At 60.0% G+C, this 19,691-nt stretch overlaps 1 protein-coding gene across 1 annotated transcript in view; it reads right to left on the bottom strand.

Annotated features, from left to right (window-relative positions):
* The window catches only part of NOTCH2 (notch receptor 2), an 87,503-nt gene that overhangs the window by 6,941 nt on the left and 60,871 nt on the right, over nt 1–19,691 (bottom strand). Inside the window, exons 8-29 of the mRNA XM_038757680.1 lie at nt 19,195–19,383; nt 18,395–18,508; nt 17,852–17,965; nt 16,408–16,641; nt 15,630–15,740; nt 14,500–14,692; nt 12,873–13,018; nt 12,352–12,465; nt 11,142–11,261; nt 10,221–10,373; nt 9,159–9,387; nt 8,415–8,616; nt 7,577–7,730; nt 6,752–6,936; nt 6,197–6,329; nt 4,807–5,052; nt 4,487–4,599; nt 3,699–4,198; nt 1,822–2,169; nt 1,383–1,525; nt 1,073–1,283; nt 817–913 (exon numbers count right to left, since the gene is read on the bottom strand). Of these exons, the coding sequence (XP_038613608.1) occupies nt 817–913; nt 1,073–1,283; nt 1,383–1,525; nt 1,822–2,169; nt 3,699–4,198; nt 4,487–4,599; nt 4,807–5,052; nt 6,197–6,329; nt 6,752–6,936; nt 7,577–7,730; nt 8,415–8,616; nt 9,159–9,387; nt 10,221–10,373; nt 11,142–11,261; nt 12,352–12,465; nt 12,873–13,018; nt 14,500–14,692; nt 15,630–15,740; nt 16,408–16,641; nt 17,852–17,965; nt 18,395–18,508; nt 19,195–19,383 (4,049 nt within the window). The remainder of the gene's footprint in view (nt 1–816; nt 914–1,072; nt 1,284–1,382; nt 1,526–1,821; nt 2,170–3,698; nt 4,199–4,486; nt 4,600–4,806; nt 5,053–6,196; nt 6,330–6,751; nt 6,937–7,576; nt 7,731–8,414; nt 8,617–9,158; nt 9,388–10,220; nt 10,374–11,141; nt 11,262–12,351; nt 12,466–12,872; nt 13,019–14,499; nt 14,693–15,629; nt 15,741–16,407; nt 16,642–17,851; nt 17,966–18,394; nt 18,509–19,194; nt 19,384–19,691) is intronic.

Raw genomic sequence — 19,691 nt, forward strand, 5'->3', positions numbered from 1 at the left:
ACAATTTTCCAGCCTCTGGACTCTCTGGACTCTTCCTGGCTCCACACAGGGCCTGCAGTGGGCTGAGCTCAAATTTCCCCAGTCTCTTCTCTGGCTTCCCGTCCAGTGGGAGAGAGTGCCCATAGACTTGGTAGGAAAAATGGAAGCAAGAACAAAGGCCTACGCCCATCATAAGCTGTGACCCAGAGGGAGTTGTGTGAATGAGGAGAGTGAGTTGAGCTCTCTCCTACTGAGAGCTCACCTCCTCCAAGAGGCCTTCCCAGACTGAACCTCTTTTTTCTCTCCTCCTCCCCATCCTCCCTGCCCTATCTCCTTGCCCTCCCCACAGCACCTGTACATACGTTTGTACAGATTTATTACTCTATTTATTTTACTTGAACATATTTACTATTCTATTTATTTTGTTAATGATGTGCATTTAGCTTTAATTTTATTTGTTCTGACAACTTGACACCTGTCCACATGTTTTGTTGTCTGTCTCCCTCTTCTAGACTGTGAGCCCGTTGTTGGGTAGGGACCGTCTCTACATGTTGCCAACCTGTACTTCCCAAGCACTTAGTTCAGTGCTCTGCGCACAGCAAGCACTCAATGACTACGACAATGAATGAATGAATGAATGAATGAATGAATGAATGAATGGGAGGTGGTGGAGGGGGGATTCTGGTCCCTTCCCAAAGAGAGGTGCAGGTCCACTCTGATCTTCTGGGGGTGGTCTCATGGTCTCAACCCCTCTGCCCACAGCCCGGGGAGACCTGAGGAGAGGCTCCAGGGACTGACTGCCCACCGGTTGATGCACTGGCACTGGCAGCTTCTTACCTTGACCCTCTTGGACTGGGGTCCCCTGTCACTCAGCCAACGCTGGCCAGGGCCGGAGTCAATCAAGCTCCCTTCCGGAACCGGCACCGACAGGTTCCTGGCAGGGGAAGACCAGGGGAGGCAGCGGTGTGAGACAGCGGCCAATGCCTCTCCCCGACCGTGGCAGGGCAGCCCGAGGGACCGGAGGAGAGGGGCCCCCCAGCAGGCACAGCCCAGAGGCCGTAGGGTCCGGCTGGGAAGCCTTGAGTACCCTTACTTGAGTCCCACCGCATCTTCCCCAACAGGCTCGCGACGCTTGTGATTGCTGGAGTCGCGGCGCAGGACAAAGCCTTCAGGGAGCCAGAGAGAGCCGTGCTTCCGCTTCCGCTTGGCCACGATGACCCCCAGTAACAGGACGAAGAGGACAACCACGATGGCCACGGCCAGCAGGTAGAGCAGCTGGGTTTGCTCTGGACTCTGCGGCTCACCTGCGGAGTCCAACGGCCCGGTGGCTCAGCCCAGGACAGGGAAGAGGACCCGGGGCTCCCCTCCCCTCCCTGACCGCGCCCCAGCCCTGAGCCACTTACTCAGGACAGATACAAGTGGGTAGGACAGGGTGCCCTGGATAGCCTGTGATGCCAGGAGGGCCGCAGCAGCATCTGTGGTCTTGAAGCACTGGTCTGAGGCTTGGGCGCACTGGCGATTGTCGATTTCCAAGTAGACCTTGGAGCTGGGGTCACCGGGAGAGAGAGGCTGGGGGTCACCAGAAAGGCTCCCTGTGCCCACCGCCGCCCCTTACCCTCGGAGGAGGCAAGGCTCCAGGGCCCTCGCCCTCATTCCCAAACCCGGGATTCCCTGGCCTCCTGGCACAGCGGAGCCTGAGCTCCAGGTATAGGCCCGCCCCGGGTCAGCCCCCGCCCCGGTGGACAATCTGAGCTTGCAGCAGCAGCCTCCGGGTGCATCCCGGGAGCTCCTCGGCTGCCCCGGGAGACCTCGGTCGGAGAACGGACCACTGATGCCACGCACCCGGCCACTTCCTCCTCGCTCTCCCGGGGGAGGGCTCGCTGGGTGCGGGCCAACCCTCTCGAGGCTGCTGTCTTCTCGCCGTAGTAGGGGAAGACCATGAGGGCACCCTGGGCATCCTGCTTGATGCGCAGGTTGGTGTGCAGCAGCGTGCCCAGAGCCCTCAGGAAGCTGCGGGCATCCCGTAGGAGCTGTTCGGGGGGCAGCAGCACCACAATGACCAGAGTCCCCTCGGCCAGGTTCTCCGGCTGCCCGGTGGCACAGTCCAGCCCGTCCCAGGCGCATTCCTCGCTGTTGCAGCCCTGGTCACAGTGGGCATCATTGAAGTGGTCGGCACAGTACTTGTCATACCTGTAGTGGACAGGGGGTGAAGTCACAGACCCAAACTCCTCAGGCCAGGAATCCCCCAGCCCAATCGCTGCCTGAAGGCATCCCTGATCAGCCAGCACCCCTAGCCTACCAAGAACCACTCTGGATCACTGTGGAAGGAGGCAGAGGGAACTTCCAGAGTCCCTTCCAGGAAAGCTGGCCAAGCCTGCCGACCCACGGCACAACTGAATCCATTGTCTCCATCATCAGGGGTGCCAGTGAACAGTGAGGTAGAGATGGGAGGGCTAGGGAAGGCCTGCCCCAGGGTGCGTGGGACTCTTAAGTCCACTCATGCAGGGAGAATAGTATCACATTCCTCTAGAAAACCTCTGTTCAACCCGGTCCCCAGAAAAATTTTCTCCAGCTTTCCTGGAGCAACATTAGCTGGGGACAAGAACGCCGGAGTCCTCAGCCCTGTCTCTGCCCAAGCTGTCCTTCCCTTCCTCGATCATCCAAGCTCTGGAGATCTCTGGCGTCGTAGCAAAGCTGGCTCCAGGGCTGTGCGTGCTGAGGGAAGTGACCATTCAGCGGGGGCAGAGCTGGGAGCCAGCTGCGCTACCTTGCGAAGCAGTGTGGCTCAGTGGAAAGAGCATGGGCTTAGAAGTCAGAGGTCATGGGTTCTAATCCCCGCTCCACCACTTGTCTGCTGTGTGACTTTGGACAAGTCACTTAACTTCTCTGTGCCTCAGTTACCTCATCTGGAAAGTGGGGATTAAGACTGTTAGCCCCATGTGGGACAACCTGATTACCTTGTATCCTCCCCAGTGCTTAGCACATAGTAAGCGCTTAACAAATGCCATCATTATTATTACCCAGTGCTTCCGGGAGTCTGGGGGCCTGGCCTTGAGGTTGAAAGCAGCCCCCCACCCCAACATCCTCCACTCTGTTTCAGGGCCTGGGCACGAGGGGGAGGACTCTCACTTGATTGGACCCTCCCGCTGGCTTTTGCAAAGAGCGCAGGCAAGAGGGGCCCAAACCACTCTGTCCAACCCACAGGAGGGCAGGCTGGGGTTGTAATAATAATAATAATAATGATAATAATAATAATAATAATAATAATGGTATTTGTTGAGCGCTTACTATGTGCAAAGCACTGTTCTAAGCGCTGGGGAGGTTACAAAGTGATCAGGTTGTCCCATGAGGGGCTCACAGTCTTAATCCCCATTTTACAAATGAGGTAAATGAGGCACAGAGAAGTTAAGTGACTTGCCCAAAGTCACACAGCTGACAATTGGTGGAGTCCGGATTGGAACCCATGACCTCTGACTCCAAAGCCCGTGCTGTTTCCACTGAGCCACGCTGCTTCTCCAGGGTAGGGTGGGAAGCTGCCTTGGGGGAGGTTTATGTGACTTCCCAGAGTAACATCCTGGGGAGAGGATGAGTGGGCAGAGGCCAAGTGCCCAGTGAGCAGCGGGGGTATCGAGGGGTGTGTGGCTCAGGGAAGCAGCAGTCAACAGCAGGAGCAGGGAGGCCAGGGTTAGTGCCGGGGGCCCCGTGGCACGCGCTCTTACTTGCACGCCCGGCTGGGACCTTGGCACTCAAAGTTGTCAAAGAGGCACTCGGCTGTGTTGCACAGCTCGTCGCAGCGGCCATTGATGTGGTCCCAGCAGGGCAGAGGGGAGGAGCAGTTGACCCAGGGGTCCGGCACCGTGAGCGAGCAGTCGCCCCCGTCCCACTGGCAGGCGTGACTGTTACAATCCTCATCGCAGATGCCGTCCCGGGCTTTGTCAGCACAGTTCTGGCGCAGGCATGTGGGAGCGCTAGTGGGAGCCGCCATCAGCTCACACTGGCCACCGCGGAATGGCGTGGGGCAGCGGCAACTGTAGTAAGGAGGCTGGCGCTGAGGGTGGCAGGTGCCGCCGTGCTGGCAGGGGCCGCTGGCACAAGCGGGAGCGCAGTCCTGGGGCCGGGGGCAGAAGCAGCGAGGCCCCGCGCCGGTCTGCACGCACTGCTCCCCCTTCTTGCACTTCACTTGGCCACAGGAGCTCTCGCACCTCATCCCTGAGAAGCCCTGAGGGCAGAGAAAGAGAACTGGTGGCCACGGCCCTTCTTGGGGCCCCTCTTCGGCATGCCCACATCCTCGTGGGCCCTGTGTCCCCCCGATCTCCCATCAGCTCCAGAACAAGGAGCCTGCCTGCAAGCTCAGAGTCTGGTCGGCCCCATGGAGCCTGGGCTGGACTGGCCAGAGAAGGTGGAGGTCTCGGTGGACGGGGAGGGAGAGAGGAGACCCTCCCACCCCAACCCCCCACCATGGCCCTACGGCTCCCTGACTCGTCCCATCCCCGGGCGGGGCCCTTACCGGGGGGCAGAGGCAAAGGAAACCATCAGGCATGTGCCTGGCGCCCATGCAGGTGCCTCCGTTCAGACACGGCATCTGGGGACACACATCCATGAAGATCTCACAGCGGCGGCCTGAAGGGGCAGAAAAGGGAGAGGACATGGAGGCCGAAGCCCGCTGGCTACGGCTCAAGGTCTGGAGCACTGGATGGGCAGGACCCATGGAAGGACAGCGGAGTTGGCAAATGTGTGGCTGCAGGCCCTGGGCAGCTAGGTCTACTGCCACCAGGGGTGAGGGGCGAGGCCTGGGGGAGCAGGGTGAGGGTGGCGGGGCGCTCGTACCGGTGAAGGCACTCCGGCAGGAGCACTTGTAGTCATTGGTGAGCTGGATGCAGTCCAGGCTGCCTTCAGCATGGCAAGGGCTAGAGAGGCACTCGTTGATGTCCCCCTCGCACCGCTGGCCTGCAAAGCCTGGCAGGCAGTGGCAGCTGAAGCCTCCGATCTGGTCCACGCACTGGCCCCCATGGAGGCAGCGGGGCCCCCCTGCGTCTGCGGCACAGTCGTCCACGTTCTCTTCGCACAGAAGGCCTGTGAAGGCAGATGAGTCACACACCAACGCACACATGCGGACACACACAAACACACACACTCTCTCTCTCTCTCTCTCAGAGAAGGGTGCAGAGTATTCCCCAGGGGTCTGAGGCTGCCCAGATGACCCACAGGGATCCCTATAGGTTCCTCTACAGTTTCCCTCCAGGTTGTTTCCTTCAGAGTGACCCCTCCAGCCAGGCCCAGCCTTGCCCCTAAACTCGAAGAGAGGGTAGAGTTGCTTCAACTTCCTTGGCACGGCACCCTCTCTACCCATCGACACAGTTTCCTGACCCTTCTCAGGGCACCCTTTCTGAGTTTCAGGGAGAAACGAGGGAGGGCACTGCCAAGCCTGACCCACCTGACCCTCCAGCTGCCTCTTCCCTGGGCTCAGGGAACCTGTGTCAGTCCCTCGGTTGCACCCTGATTCCTCCCTCTGCCCTGGACCCAGTTGCAGACTGCACCACACCCAACTGACCCCTTCCTCCCCTGGTGGGGGCAGGGGAGCAGGACTAGGCATCCTGGGGGAAAAGAAGTGGCAAGGGAGACCTACCCTGTGGCCTAAGAGGGAGAAGAATCCCAGCCCATAAGAAGACAGAATGAAATCAGACCGAGGATCAGAGGTGGGATGGTGGCTGCAGTGGAGGAGAGGGAATTGTCTGAGGCAGAGATGGTGCTGGGTAGGTGAGGGGGCAGTGGGCAGGGGGTGGGAAATGCTCTCCAGCCTCAGCTAGCTACCCAGCCGGTGTCTGATGGACACCTCGAAGCCCAGGGCCGGGGTCGGCCAGCCAGGCTCAGGCTGGGGTGCTGATGTCCCATCCTCCGGGACAGTCACCCCCAGGGTGACAATGTTCCACCCTAAGACCTCTGCTCTGTGTGGGCCCAGGATGAACTGGGATCATGCGCACAACACCATCCTCGAGGATGGCAAGACTGGAGGGGCACGGCCAGAGCAGGCTGAGGCCACAGCAGTGTCACAAGCGGAACAAGAAGGGGTCTGGATCCTCCACAGAGGCCACTGTGCTCCTCAAGCCCCTACAGCCCCGGGCTTGGCTCTGGCACACCAACTGTGCTGGCAGTAGCTCTCGGTCTCTGGAGCCCGGGGCCAGGCTGGGAGCCGCAAACAGGATGGTCAGGTTTATACCTCGGGTGCCCGGAGGGCAGGAGCACTTGTAGTGGTTCACCAGGTCGATGCAGGTGCCCCCATTCTGACAAGGCTGGAACTGGCACTCGTCCACATCATACTCGCAGTTGACCCCCTCATAGCCTGGCACACACTGTCGGGGAAGCCCACCAAGAGAAGAAGAAGTCAGGCCACCAGTCAGGAGGGGCAAGGTTGCTAGCAGGCCAGAAGGCCTCACCCATTGTCGGGGCCAACCCAACTCTTGGGCTCAGGGTTCCCTGAAGCTCCCAAACGCGTCTGGTTCTCCCATCTCAAAGTGGCCTACCCGGAGGGGCCAGAAAACCATCTCGTTGGAGAGTCAGCCCTTCCCTCCGCCCGGCCCCTCGCCCAGCTCACTGGGCACTCACAGGAGGGCCAGGCAGCCCTGCCCTACCCTACCCCTCTGGGCCAGCCAGCCTCCAAGGCATCGTGGGAGCAAGCCAGCCAGAGTAGCACTGGGCCCTGAGCCATGACCCTCCCCACCCCTCCATGGTATCAGCTGGCCCCCAGGAGCTGCCCAGTGCTCTGCCCACTCACCGCACACTCGTAGCCACCCACGTAGCCCCTGCAGGTGGCTCCATGCTGGCAGGGATTGGGGACACACTCATCCAGCTGATCCTCACAGTAGCTGCCGGTGTAGCCCAGAGGGCACTGACAGCGGTGTGTGCTGCCCGTGTCGATACAGGTGCCAGAGTGCTGACACAGGCGATCCACGGCCACACCTGCGAGGAGATGTAGACACCAGAAAGGTCACTGGAGCCGACTCCCGGGGCCAGGGATAGATTCCAGGATCAACTTCTACAGCTGCTACTCCCATCACCATGGCCCCAGAACCACCCCCTCACCTTCATGGGTTTCGGGAAACACCAGTTTAATGCAGAAGCACCTTCCCAAGGGGTTGCAAGCTGGGAACCCCAGAGATGAGCCCCAGGACCCAGGGTTTCTGCCACATTCCCCTCTCCCCGTGGCCTCACCACCTCTGGTTCCTGCTGTGCTTCTCCCTGCTGCCAACTCCCCCAACTCCCTGGAACAGAAAGCAGCAGCAGCAGCAGTAGCAGCAGAAACAGCAGCAGTAGCAGAGAGCGAAGAGAAGCAGTGGCAGTGGAGAACAGGGCGCTGGCAATGGAGAGCAGAAGGCAGCAGCAGCGGACAGCAGAGGGAAGTAGCAGCAGAGGCAGAGGGCACTGGAGAGAAGATGGCAGCGGCAGTGGAGAGTAGAGGGTGGCAGCAAAGGAGAACAGAGGGTCGTGGCAGTGGAGAGCAGAGGGCGGCGGCAGGGGAGAGCAGAGGGTGGCGGCAGGGGAGGGGAGAGGGTGGTGGCAGTGGAGAGCAGAGAGAAGGGGCTTGTGGCACCAGGCTCACCCCTGCGGGAGGCAGCCACTGCACAGGAAACGTTGGGCACATCACAGTAGGCCCCCGCCCAGCCTGAGGGGCACAGGCACACGGTCTCAGTGTTCCTCTGGGTGCAGGTGCCTTTGTTCTTGCAAGGAGCCCGGCTGCACAGGTTCACCAGGGTCTGGAAGAGATGCACCTTCACCTCAGCCGCCCCTCAGCTCTCCGATCCTCTTGGTCGAGGATCTCGGCAACCGAAGTCACCTGGCGAGGAGTGGGCCAAAGCCTCCCAAACCCGAGGGAGGGGGGCTCAGCCCCACCAATGCCTGCCCCCAGCAGCATGGAAGGCTGTAGGTGGCCACCGGCATGCCCGCTCAGCTGCCAACGTGGCTCTCGGAGGGGCTGATCTGCTGGGCCTGGCTCTGCGCTGCCCGATTCGTCTCCCTTACGCCCAGGCCGGATCTCACTCCCCCGACCCCCGATCCCCCAGTCTTGTCTCCATTGCTTGTGCACACCTTTGCCTATCCCTACTTCCCAGAAGCAGCCTCGTGACCATGGCCATTCATGTTTCCTCAGGAGCTGGGGACATTCCGGCTGGCCAGAGTCATTCATTCATTCAATTATATTTATTGAGCGCTTACTGTGTGCAGAGCACTGTACTAAGCACTTGGAAAGTACAATTTGGCAACAGATAGAGACATTCCTTTTCCCACCGGGGTCTCAGCTCAAGCCCTTCGCTTTGGGCGACCATGGCCTGAGAACGCCGAGCAGGGCCCGTGTCAGCCGAGGCCCGGACGTGTTGACCGGGGCCTGTGTTGTCCCAGGCCTAGGCATGCTAAGTGGGGTTCTTGTCGGCTGTGGCCGGTACCTGGCAGTTGGTCCCAGTGTAGCCCAAGGGGCAGCTGCAGCGGTAGGTGCCCGGTCCATCCACACAGGTCCCCTGGTTCAGGCACGGGTGTGACTCACACTCGTTGGTCTCCTGCAGGCAGAAGGGGCCGGAGAAGCCCACTGGGCACTGGCAGGTGAAGGTCCCGATCCCGTCCAGGCAGGTGCCGCCGTTGAAGCAGGAGCTGGGAGAGGAGTGAACACGGGGAAATCAGGGACACTGCTGGCTCTTGCCGAGCAGCTGATCACGCTGACTGCCAAGGGCCCGCCCCTGACCCCTAAAACCTGAGATCCAACCCTTCACCTGGGAGCCAATGGTCATCCTGAACATCAGCAGTCCTCATGGTTAGGGATAGACCACCTCACATCCCTCTTCTCCATCCTTTCTCTTCTCCATCCTTGACTTCACTTACCCCTCCCATTCCAAATCCCTAATTTTCCCTTCTCCATGCTTGCTGGAGTGGGGAGGACAGATGGATGGGGAATGGATACATGGAGTGGGAGAGTGAGAGGCTGAAGACATCCCCCTCACCCCCGGATTCTGCCCTCAGCCGGAGCCTTTAGTTCATTCATTCAATCGTATTTGGTGCAGAGATAAGGCAGACTCTCAGCGGGAGTACACAGAGACCAGAGAGGCAGATGAAGGTTTCTCCTAAGAAGAGGTGGTCATGTCTGCCAGATACTTGAGCAAGTCGGGGGGGGGCAGGAGGTAGGGGCTGGCCCTCACCTGTCAGTGCACTCGTCAATGTTGTGCTGGCAGTGAGGGCCATCGAACCCAGGCTGGCACCGGCAGGTGTAGCTGTTGACATAGTCGGTGCAGAGGCCGCCGTTGGCGCACGGCTCACTCAGGCACTCGTCCACGTCCGTCTGACACTTGTCCCCGTGGAAACCCGGCCGGCAGAGGCAGGAGAAGGCATTGACCTCGTCCACACAGGTAGCGCCATTCTGGCAAGGATCTGTGAGGGCACCCGACACACGGCTCTTGGGCATGGCATGATCTCTCTGGGCAGGTGGCGGAGAGCGCAGGGACTGGGCTCTGCAAAGCTTGGCTCTCTTCCCACCTTCCCTTGGGGTCTCTGAGTACCTGCTGGACACCTGCTTGACACTACTGGAATGGGTGCTGTGCTGCACCCTGCACACCAAACAAGCAGGGTCTTGGGATTTGGTAATGCCAGTCAGGACTGGGGGACTAGGGTCTTCCGCTAGCACGCCGCATATTCCCACTTGTGGGATAAATGGGAAAGAATTCCCAACTCCTGACCTTAGGGCAGGGGAACCACAGCTTCCCCACCACCAGAGGCCAGGGAGCCTGAAGCTCCCAGCACTGCTGGGTCCCACTGGCCACCCCCAGGAACACCCATTCATTGGTCGCCTTCCATCCCTCCCCGGGGGGCCAGCCTCGGGGAGGAACCGGGCACTGGCCCGAAGGACACGCAGGCAGTCAGTCAGTCAATCCGGAACAGGGACAGACTCCTTCTTGGCTCTCCCAGATGGTGGCTCCCGGGCCTGCACTCTCCAGGCATACCATTCGTCCCTGCACTCTGCTGGCAGACCACCCAGTTTCAAACTCCCCTGACAGACTGTCCGGTCCCGCGTGGCTGCGAGACCCACAGAACACCCAGCCTGCGCACTTCCTGGGCTTTACTAACCCAAACCATCTGTCCCATGGAAGATGACCACAAAGTTTGCCTGCTTCCTCTTCTTTCCCGCCCTCCTCCTCCCTTTGGTGGAGGATGGGGCGAGGGTGAGGACAGGGACCACACAGACCCAGAGCCAATGGGCTACTCACTGGCTTGGCAGTCATCGATGTCCTCCTCGCAGTCCACACCACTGAAGCCTGGGAGACAGTCGCACATGTAGCCCCCTGGTGTGTTGTGGCAGAGGCCGCCGTGCAGGCAAGGCCTGGCCAGGCACTCATCAATGTCTTTTGTGCACCGCTGACCTGTTACAGAGATGACGGGGCTTGGACCCAAGCCTTCCCTTCCTCCCTTCTCCCCCTCCTCCGTGGAGGAGTTTGGGACTTTGGGGGAGCAGTCTCTAACAAGGGAGCCCAGCCACCTATTCCTCCTCTGCCCTGGCTCCTTCTGGCCAGCTGGGTACAGGAAGAAGAAGCTGGCACCATGGCCCATCTTGCCTGGGCTGATGAGGGGGGTCACAGGGACACTAGACACTCAGGGAGTCCCCTCTCTCCTCCTTAACATCTGAGGAAGCTGGGGCTCAGAGGTGTTAGACTGGCCCAAAGTCACCCTGCAGGCCAAGGGCAAAGCAGGGATCGGAGCCTGGGTGTCCCTACTCCCAGCCCCTGGTTCTCTCTGCCAGGCCCCATGGACTCCTTGGATTGGCCTTTCCCTCCTCATTTTTTGGGAAGAGAAGGGTGACTGGTTGCCTTTGAGGGTTCCAGGACATCCCCATGGGATGATCAGTTGCTCAGACCACCAGGTGTGTCTGCATCATCATCATCAATCGTATTTATTGAGCGCTTACTCTGTGCAGAGCACTGTACTAAGCGCTTGGGAAGTACAAGTTGGCAACATATAGAGACAGTCCCTACCCAACAGTGGGCATCACAGATCCTGCCCCCAAGGACCCCTGAGCCTTGCAGGTCTCAGATGCAGCTTCTAGCTCTATCCCTCGGGTTTGTGGCCCAGCAAGGAGCAGAGGAGTGATGGATACTCCTCCCCACCCCAGTCCCACCCGTGCCCCCGCTCACCTTTCCAGCCAGGGGCACAAAGACAGGTGTAGCTCTGGAAGTCGGGAGACTCCTGGCAGATGGCTGCGTTCTCACATGGGTTGGGGGCACAGGGGGCCAGCACAGTCTGGCAGTTCTTTCCTTGGGAGAGCAAACGGTGCAGATGGCCACGTGGGGAGGCTTCCCTCCGTTGGCCGCGGCACCGTGGGCGGAGATCTGGGCCAGCTCTGCCACCGTAATCAAGCAGGCCACATCCCTGCCCTTCCGTGGGCCTGGGCTGGGGAAGGCCCCAGCTCTTGGCTTAGAGTCTCCAGAGAGGGACTGAGCCATCACCTCCAATCTCTTGAGGGACCTTGAGAAGTCTGGGTGCTCTCTCTCTGACCCTCACCAACCAGCCTCACCATCCTTTCCCCAAGGAGTTCCAGATGGGCTAAAGGCCCCACCTCACCCTACCTCTGCCAGGGGACACCAGGTGGCTGAAGGGAAGAGTGTTCCTGAAACAGCTGTGGTCCCGACCTAGGTCGCCTAGCCAACCTTCCCTTCCCACCCTGGCAACCAAGGCTCCAGGCCCTAAGCCTCAGAGCCATGCTAAGGGAGAGGCCAGAGGCCCCGCAGAGGCCTCCCTCCCTGACTCCCTGTGGGATCGCCAGCGCCGCCTTTCTGGGAGAGCCCAGATGCTCTGGAGATTCTCCTTGCAGAGATCCTTCCTCTGATGACCCAGATTTCCCCAAGCCTGAAATGCAGAACTTCACAGGCCAGAGCAGATGAGAATCAAACTCACCCCCAAAATTTGCTTCTGGGGGCTGACTGAGATACGAAATTTTCCTCTAAGGTCATTTTGGGGAAAGCAAAACTACCATCAACAAACACAAATTTGAAAGTGATTCCCAGATGCCCAGGCTGGTGAAGACCTCAGGAGTCTTCCAGTCCAGCCCCCTGCCTCCAGACAGAGGAATGACTAACCCGCCCAGGACAAGAGGGACCTGTTTCTTCCTTACAGACTCCTGGGGCGGAGGCTTCAGGCTCTCCCTGAAGCCCATTCTAGAGTTTATGCCCCTGACAGGCAGGGGGTCCCTCCAAAATCTCTCCTGATGTGAAATCTGTGACCACTTCCTTTCGTTTGGCCTTGGGAGCACACTAAGTGAGCCCTGTGGGTCAGGGTCCCTCCTCTCAGCACTTTGTGAGCACACATGGCCCTGCATGGGCAGCCCAGTGGGGCAGAGGGGCGTACCTGTATAGGGTAGCCCACAGTGGCACGTATAGCCATTCACTGCATCTTGGCAGGTCCCCTGGTTCAGGCAGGGATTGGAAGCACACTCGTCGATGTTGATCTGACAATTGGGCCCTGGAGAAAGAGGGAATACAGGGAGTTTCTGGGTGGGGGGGGGGGCCTCCTCATGCCATCACATTCTACCCGGAACCGGGTCTTTCCAGGGACCAGAGTGACGCTGATGGTGAGCTGTCGCTAGTGGGAGGCTGCAGCCTCACCTCCTGGGCCCCAAACGGCCACTCAGGAGGCCCGCGGGGACCAGGCTGCTGGACAGTCCCAACCCTCTGCCAGAACCACCTAGGTCAAGGCCAGTTGGTATAGGCACACAGCCTGCCAGTGGATGGGGCAAGAGAATAGCCAATGGGAAAGGAGGCCAGGACCACCACCCCAGCAGGACCTTAGTCTCCCAGAGTGCGAGCAGGACCCCCCAAGCTACATGGGTGGTGAGGGGAAATAGGGAGAGGCAGGGCCCACCAAATCACCTTTGAAGCCCTGGGTGCAGGTGCACCTGTAACCATGGGCTAAGTGGTCACAGGTTCCCCCATTCCGACAGGGCGCTGATGCACACGCGTTCCTGTCCATGTCACAGTTGGTCCCGGCCCAGCCTGCTTCACAGAGGCACTTGTACCTAATAATTATAATAACAATTGTGGTATTTGTTAAGCGCTTACTATGTGCCAAGCACTGTACCAAGCGCTGGGGTGGATACAAGCAAATCGGGTTGGACGCAGTCCCTGCCCCAAGTGGGGTTTACAGTCTCAATCTCCATTTAACAGATGAGGTAACTGAGGATGTAGAGAAGTGAAGTGATTTGCCCAAGGTCACACAGCAGACAAGTGGCAGAGCCAGGATTAGAACTCATGACTTTCTGACTCTCAGGCCCAGACTCTATCCACTATGCCACAATGCCAGCAAACCAAATGCGCCCCAGTCCTGCGGCCCAGGCAGAGTGACAAGAGCAGGTCCATGGCCCAGCATAAGAGGGAGCTTGGGTCCCAGGGAGGCAGGAGGCATCCCATTGCCTTGGGCTCAGGGGCGGCCAGCCTGCTTCCCCTCCTGGATATTCCCACGCTCGCCTCATGCGGGAAATTCCGGGGGTGGGATGGTTCTCCTTGGGGGAGCCAGACCAAGTGCTGCTCCCTCGCCTGTGCTGAAACCAACAAAACCGACGCCCCCAATGTGGACTTGATGCCTGAGGGGCCCAGGGCCCGATGCCAGGAGTCTGCTGTCCCTGGGGCCTAGTGTTGGGCTTCTGCTGTCCCCCAGCCTGGTGCTGCCCATCTGCTGTCCCCTGGTCCAGCTAAAAGGTGCACAGGCACCCAAGGCTAAAGGGGCAAGGGGCATGGCACGGAGGATTTAAGGTGGAGCCCAGAGGCTGTGGAGGGTGGAGGGAGGGATGTGGGGGTTTTTAAGGAAGGGACAGAAAGCTGCCACTGGGGATGGTTTCAAAGCCCTGGGGATGGGAGGGGCTGAGGGCCACAGCTCCAGAAATACATCTTCCCTTTTCCCGATCCCCTCCCTAGTTTCCTCCTTCCACAATCTGCCTCCCAGAAACCTACTAGGGAGAGGGGATAAGGGAGGCACAAATGACCCCACCTGGAGAGGCTGGATCTCTGAAGCAGATCCTAAGCACTGAAGCAGGACTCGAGGTCCACTTTGAGCTCTGGGAATCGGAGGCTTCAACTCAAGACAGTCTTCTAGATTGTGAGCCCACTGTTGGGTAGGGACCGTCTCTATATGTTGCCAACTTGTACTTCCCAAGCGCTTAGTACGATTGATTGATTGATTGAGACCCCCAGAACTCCACTGCCCCTCCATCAACCCACAAGGCTGCCTTGTCCAGCAGCGGGACTGGGTGTCCAGGGTCCCCCACCAGGCCCCCAGGGGTCAACGCTCCGCCACTGGCAGGTTCCCAGGGTGTACTAGCCCAAGTCAACCCTTGGGGCCCAGCTCTCCTCCCACCCAGCCAAATTTGCCTCCATCTGCCCTGGGCCCAGGTCCCACGGGTGCCGAAGAGGGAGCTGGAGGCCCAGCCGGCCAAGCCCAGAGTACACAGGTGGGCGGAGTGCAGAGACAGTGGGGGCCCGCCACTGAAGGGGCGGCACTCACCCGCCAGCACCGCCGGTGCAGTTGCCGTGGACACAGGGGTTGCTGAGACACTCGTTCACGGGGGCGTAGCAACCGGGGGAGTGCGGCCCCTCGGGGCAGACGCAGCGGAAGCCATTCACGTTGTTGATGCACGTGGCGCCCGGCCGGCACGGATTTGAGGCACACTCATCCACGTCCACCCGACACCGCGGGCCTGCACAGAGGGATGGGATTGCGGTCACTCTCTGGATTCCACCCCGACATCTCCAGCCCAGGCCGGCCGGCTGTGGCCAGAGGGTGATGGCAGCCTGCTCCCGGCTCAGCTGTGACCCAGGAGGAGAGCCAGCAGAGGTTCATGGAAGGAGGCTTCCCTGTTCCCTCCCTGCCTCCACGGGGTCTGCTCGGCAGCCGCCCCTTCCCAGATTTCTACTCACTCCACCTATGTGCGGCACTGCCCCATGTTGGGATCATCATGCGGGGCGCACCGTCATGGTAGCATTGCCCTGAGAGTACTGGGCGGGGAGCACGATGCTGGGAGCATTGCCCTGGGAGACATACGATAATAACAACTGTGCTATTTGTTAAGCACTTGCTATGTGCTAAGCACGGTGTGCAGCCCTGGAGTCGATAACAGATAATCAGATTGGACACAATCCCTGTCCAACATGGAGCTCACAATCCAAGGTGAAGGGAGAGTGGATACAGAATTCTTATTCTACAGATGAGAAAACTGACTTGCCCAAGGTCATACAGCATACATGTGGTGGGGTCAGGACTAGAACCCAGGTCTCCTGACTTACAGACTGTGCTCTTTCCACTAGGCCATGCTGCTCTCTAGCCTTAGTTGTGAGCCCCATGTGGAACAGGGACTACGTACAACCTGATAATCTTGTATTTATCACAACGTTTGGTACTACGCTTGGCACACAGTAAGTGTTTAACAAATACCATAAAGATCATCATTATCATCACTACTATTATTATTGTCAAGTCATGGCTCAAAGGACCCCTGGAAACCACCAGGGGATGGCAAGTGGGAAGGGGATTTGCCTCCAGGAAGCACCCTGCCAGCCCCCACCTGCCAGCCCCCTTCCTGCAGAGACGCTTGCCTGGTCCAACCGAGAGCCCTGACTCTCTGGAGCGACTGCTACCTGTGAATCCCGGCGAGCAGATGCAGCTGAAGCGGTTAATTCCATCCACACAGGTGCCGTGAACACAGGGGTTACTCACACAGTCGTCAAAATTGATCTCACAGTTCACCCCTGCCAAGAGAGAAACCAGAGCCGCATCAGGGCTGCCCAGAGAGGGCCCTCCGAGGAAACACGCCCAGAAGGAAGAGGTTCCGGGTGCCACCGAGAGCCAGCGCAACCCAGAGACCTGAGCCTATGCTGGCTCAGTAGCTCCGTGCTCGACTCCTGACTCGGGCCCTGGCCGCCTGGCACCAGGTCCATCGTGGCTTTGGGCCTTGGCTTCCTTAGCGATATAATAGGTCCGCCACAGCCCCTGGGTCCCATGTGGGCCTGGAGAGGATCAGGGCTTGATGTTAAAGAGCTTGGGCCACCTTGGTCATGGATACCAGGGAGGCCGGGGGAGCAGATGACAGCGGCCCCAAATAGGAAAGGGTTGGGCTAGACCAAACGTGCTCGCCCTCTCGCTTAGGGTGCCCGGGGAGAGTTCCAGTCTGAACTCATCCCCAACACGCCCGAGCGACTCCCCCTCCCAACTGTCACTGCCACCCTCCAGGGAACAAACAGGAGAGGAAGAGCCCCCGCTGCCCCATCCCCCTCTATATGGCTGAATTGTAATTTCCAGGCACTTAGTGCAGTACTCTGCATACTGTAAGTGCTCAGTAAATACGACTGAATGAATGAAAGGTGCATGCGAGCACTCCCATGCGCACGCATGTCCAGAGCTCAAAGGTGGGCGCACCTGAGGTGCCAGGCTGGCAGTTGCACTGGTAGCCATTGACCAGGTCGATGCAGCGGCCCTCGTTTAGGCAGGGGGCACTCTGGCACTCGTCGATCTGCTCGCTGCAGATGGCACCCATGTAGCCGGGGCTGCAGGCGCAGCTGAAGGAGTCGATCCCGTCGTGGCACTGGCCGTGGTGGCAGGGGTCGGGATTGCAGTTGTCAATGTTCTCCTCGCACAGCAGGCCTGTGAAACCTACCAGCCAAGTGGCCCAGAGGCCCGGGCCAGTCAGAGGGGCAGCAACCAGCCATCGATCAATCAATCGATGGTATTTATTGAGCTCTTACTGTGTGCAGTGCATTGTTCTAAGCGCTTGTGAGAGTACAAAATAAGAGAGTCGGTAGAAGCCACGTGCCCGTCGGCTGGGCACGGTCAGCCCCGGTTGCGAGGATGCTCCATCCCCTGGCTTCAGACAGTCTCCACGTCCCTCCTCTTCCCACTGCAGACCTGTGGCCCGGGGAGTCGGGGGATGAAGGGGGCAGTCCCCTGGGTGCCGCCCCAGCTGGCTCGGCTCTAGTCCCACTCCCAAGGGAGAGATATGGCGTTGATCTCACCCTCTGCCAGCTCGGCGGTACCCCTTACTCCTGGTCTGCTTGGCGATGAGGTGGGGTGGTGGGGCAGGGGAGAGCATCCAGGATCTCCCCTGAGACCCCTGCCCCCCGCCCCCGGCTTCTCCCTCCTGGGCTCTGGCTCAGATGCTGGTTGACACCCCAGCCTGCACAGCGGCCTCCACTGGATTAGCCCAGTGGCCAGGATACCCCTTCTCCCCCTCCTCCCTCCTATCCACCCACCCAACTCCTCCTCCTCCACCTGCTCCCAGCTGGGCTGTCAGGGATGGCGGCAGGCTCAAGCCTGGCTGGGGAAGCCCGGAGGGATGGCCTACAGCTGCTGGGAGGTGGCCGCAGAGGCTGCGGCCACGTGCTGGGAGTCGGGATTGGCAGCAGAGGGAACAGCTCAAATCATCCCAGAAGGAGACGGGCAGGAAGAGAAGAGGGAGGATGGGTTGGACATGCGGGGGGAAATGAGCAGTGCCTTGCCCTCAGGCGGGGCCCCTTCCCCATTGAGAAAAGCCCCCCCCCCCCGCCACCAAGAGCCCGGCCCCAGGCTCGCCCAATATTTGCCATGGGCACAGGGGCTTGGTTCAGAGGCTGAAACCCACAATGTTGCAGGGGGGAGGAGGATGGACACCTGGGACCCTCCTCCTTGTTCCCAGGCCCGACTGTGGGACATCGTACCCATGCTGGAGGGGCAGAACTGTTGTCCACATGGCCCTCTCCCATCCTCCCTCCACCGGGACCAGCTCCCGTGGGCTGGGACCCCTGAGAAGGGCGGCCAGCAGGCACGTGGCCTTGGAGAGAGCAGCAGCAGTGGGCACCAAATGTGAGGAGGACAGGGCAGGGCTCACCGGTAGCACACTGGCACTCGTAGCCATTGGGGTGGTCAATGCACTTGGCCCCATTGAGGCAAGGGGTGCTGGAGCAATCGTCGACATCAATCTGGCACACTGGGCCGGTGAAGCCTGAAAGGGCAGGGAGGAACCCAAACTAAGTCAGAGTGGCCCCGCCTGGGGGGGCCCCTGCTGGCTCGATGTGCAGCCCTGGGCTGCGGGAGGGTGTGGTGGGACCCCCGGGGAACTGGGAAATGGGCTAGGTCAGTGCTGAGCTTCCCCAACCCAGAATTTAGTCTTCTGTGAACTCTGTACTGCAACCTACCCTGACACATGCAGACAGACTCAGCTCCACGACACACCTTTTTGTGCACGGACTCTTAGCGCCAACCCCTCCCCCAAGCCCCCAAGCCCACTCAGCCCCCGTCCCACACAGCAGCACACTCGGCCCCCCCGGCCCCTGCTTTCTCCCTCCCTGCTGCCAAGCTGCTGAGCATTGTGAAGCCCGGTGGGGACTGGAGGGGGTAGGGGGATGCAGCAGGGAGAGCAGGGGTCACTCACCAGGAGGGCAGACACACAGGAAGCGGTTGACTTTGTCCAGACACTGCCCGTTGTTCACACAAGGGTTGCTTTGACACTCGTTGATCTCCAGTTCACAGTGCACGCCTTTGAAACCTGGGTCGGACGGGCCACAGGGGGCTCAGAAAGGGAGGGCAGGGTCTCCAGGCCATCAGCCTGCCTGTCCACCTGCAGGCTGATGGAGATCTGGTGCCTCCCTCCCTATCCTCTCCCTCCAGGAGGCCATGGATACTGAGAGTGAGGGTGGAAGGCAGGGTCTCCGAACTCCCGTCCCAGACTGGGATCAATTCCAACTCCACGAGCTGCTAGAGTTCTGCCATGGTGCTGGGATGACTGGATGGGAGGGCCGGGAACCAGGGAAGGGGTGGTCCATACCAGGCTAATGGGGTCCACACCCATTGCCCAGACCCCTAGGGTCTACCAGGGATGAAGGGTGGGATGGGGACAAGCCCACTGAGGGTCAGCCAAGGGTCTGACCTCCACTGCTGGGACAGCACCAGGGGTCAGGAGCTGACCTCAACTCTGGCAAGGGGGCCTGGGCCCCCCCACCAGCTGGTGGAGGCAGGGAGCAATTGCTTTGCTAAGGCAAAGGACTCTGCCTTCAGAAATCAGAACAATGGCTTCTAACACCTCCTCCTCGGGCTCCTTCTCCCTCCCTCCCTCCCTCCATCCCCATCCAACCTGGAGACCCCAATTATCGCCCAGCTTTCGGTTCACAGCTGTGTTGGGCCAGACAGTTCCCTGGTATGGACAGGGGGAGGGCAGGCTCACACCCCCGTTACCTGGCATGCACAGGCATGTGAAGCCCCCAATCTTATCCAGACAGGTGGCATCGTTCTGGCAGGGGTCCGATTGGCACTCATTGATGTCCATCTCGCAACGCGGCCCCGCGTAGCCTTTCAGGCAATCGCAATGGAAGGCACCTTCGGTGTTCACGCACTTCCCCGCGTGCTCACACGGGTTACTGTTGGCTGAGAAGAGTCCAAGCAACATTCAGTATCTGGTGGGCTGGGCGGGCGGGCCGGCTGATCTGCCTCTGGGCCATGCAGAGTGTGAGCAGGTGGACGGCTCTGCGGCCCTGGAAGGAGGAGCCCCTGGGTTCCTCCCATGCGCCCAAGGGGCTCTGCCTGGGCCTTCCTCCCAAAGTGAGATGGCTTTCCCAGCCACCGTTCATGGGCCTGGGATCTGAGTGGGTGCCAGAGCCCACATCTGGGCCGGAAGCTCAGGAGTGTCTGCCAAGATCCTGGCACGACCCGTCTCCTCAGAAACAACAGTACAT

This window comes from Tachyglossus aculeatus, chromosome 16, assembly GCF_015852505.1.
Source record: "Tachyglossus aculeatus isolate mTacAcu1 chromosome 16, mTacAcu1.pri, whole genome shotgun sequence".
Classification (NCBI taxonomy): domain Eukaryota; kingdom Metazoa; phylum Chordata; class Mammalia; order Monotremata; family Tachyglossidae; genus Tachyglossus; species Tachyglossus aculeatus.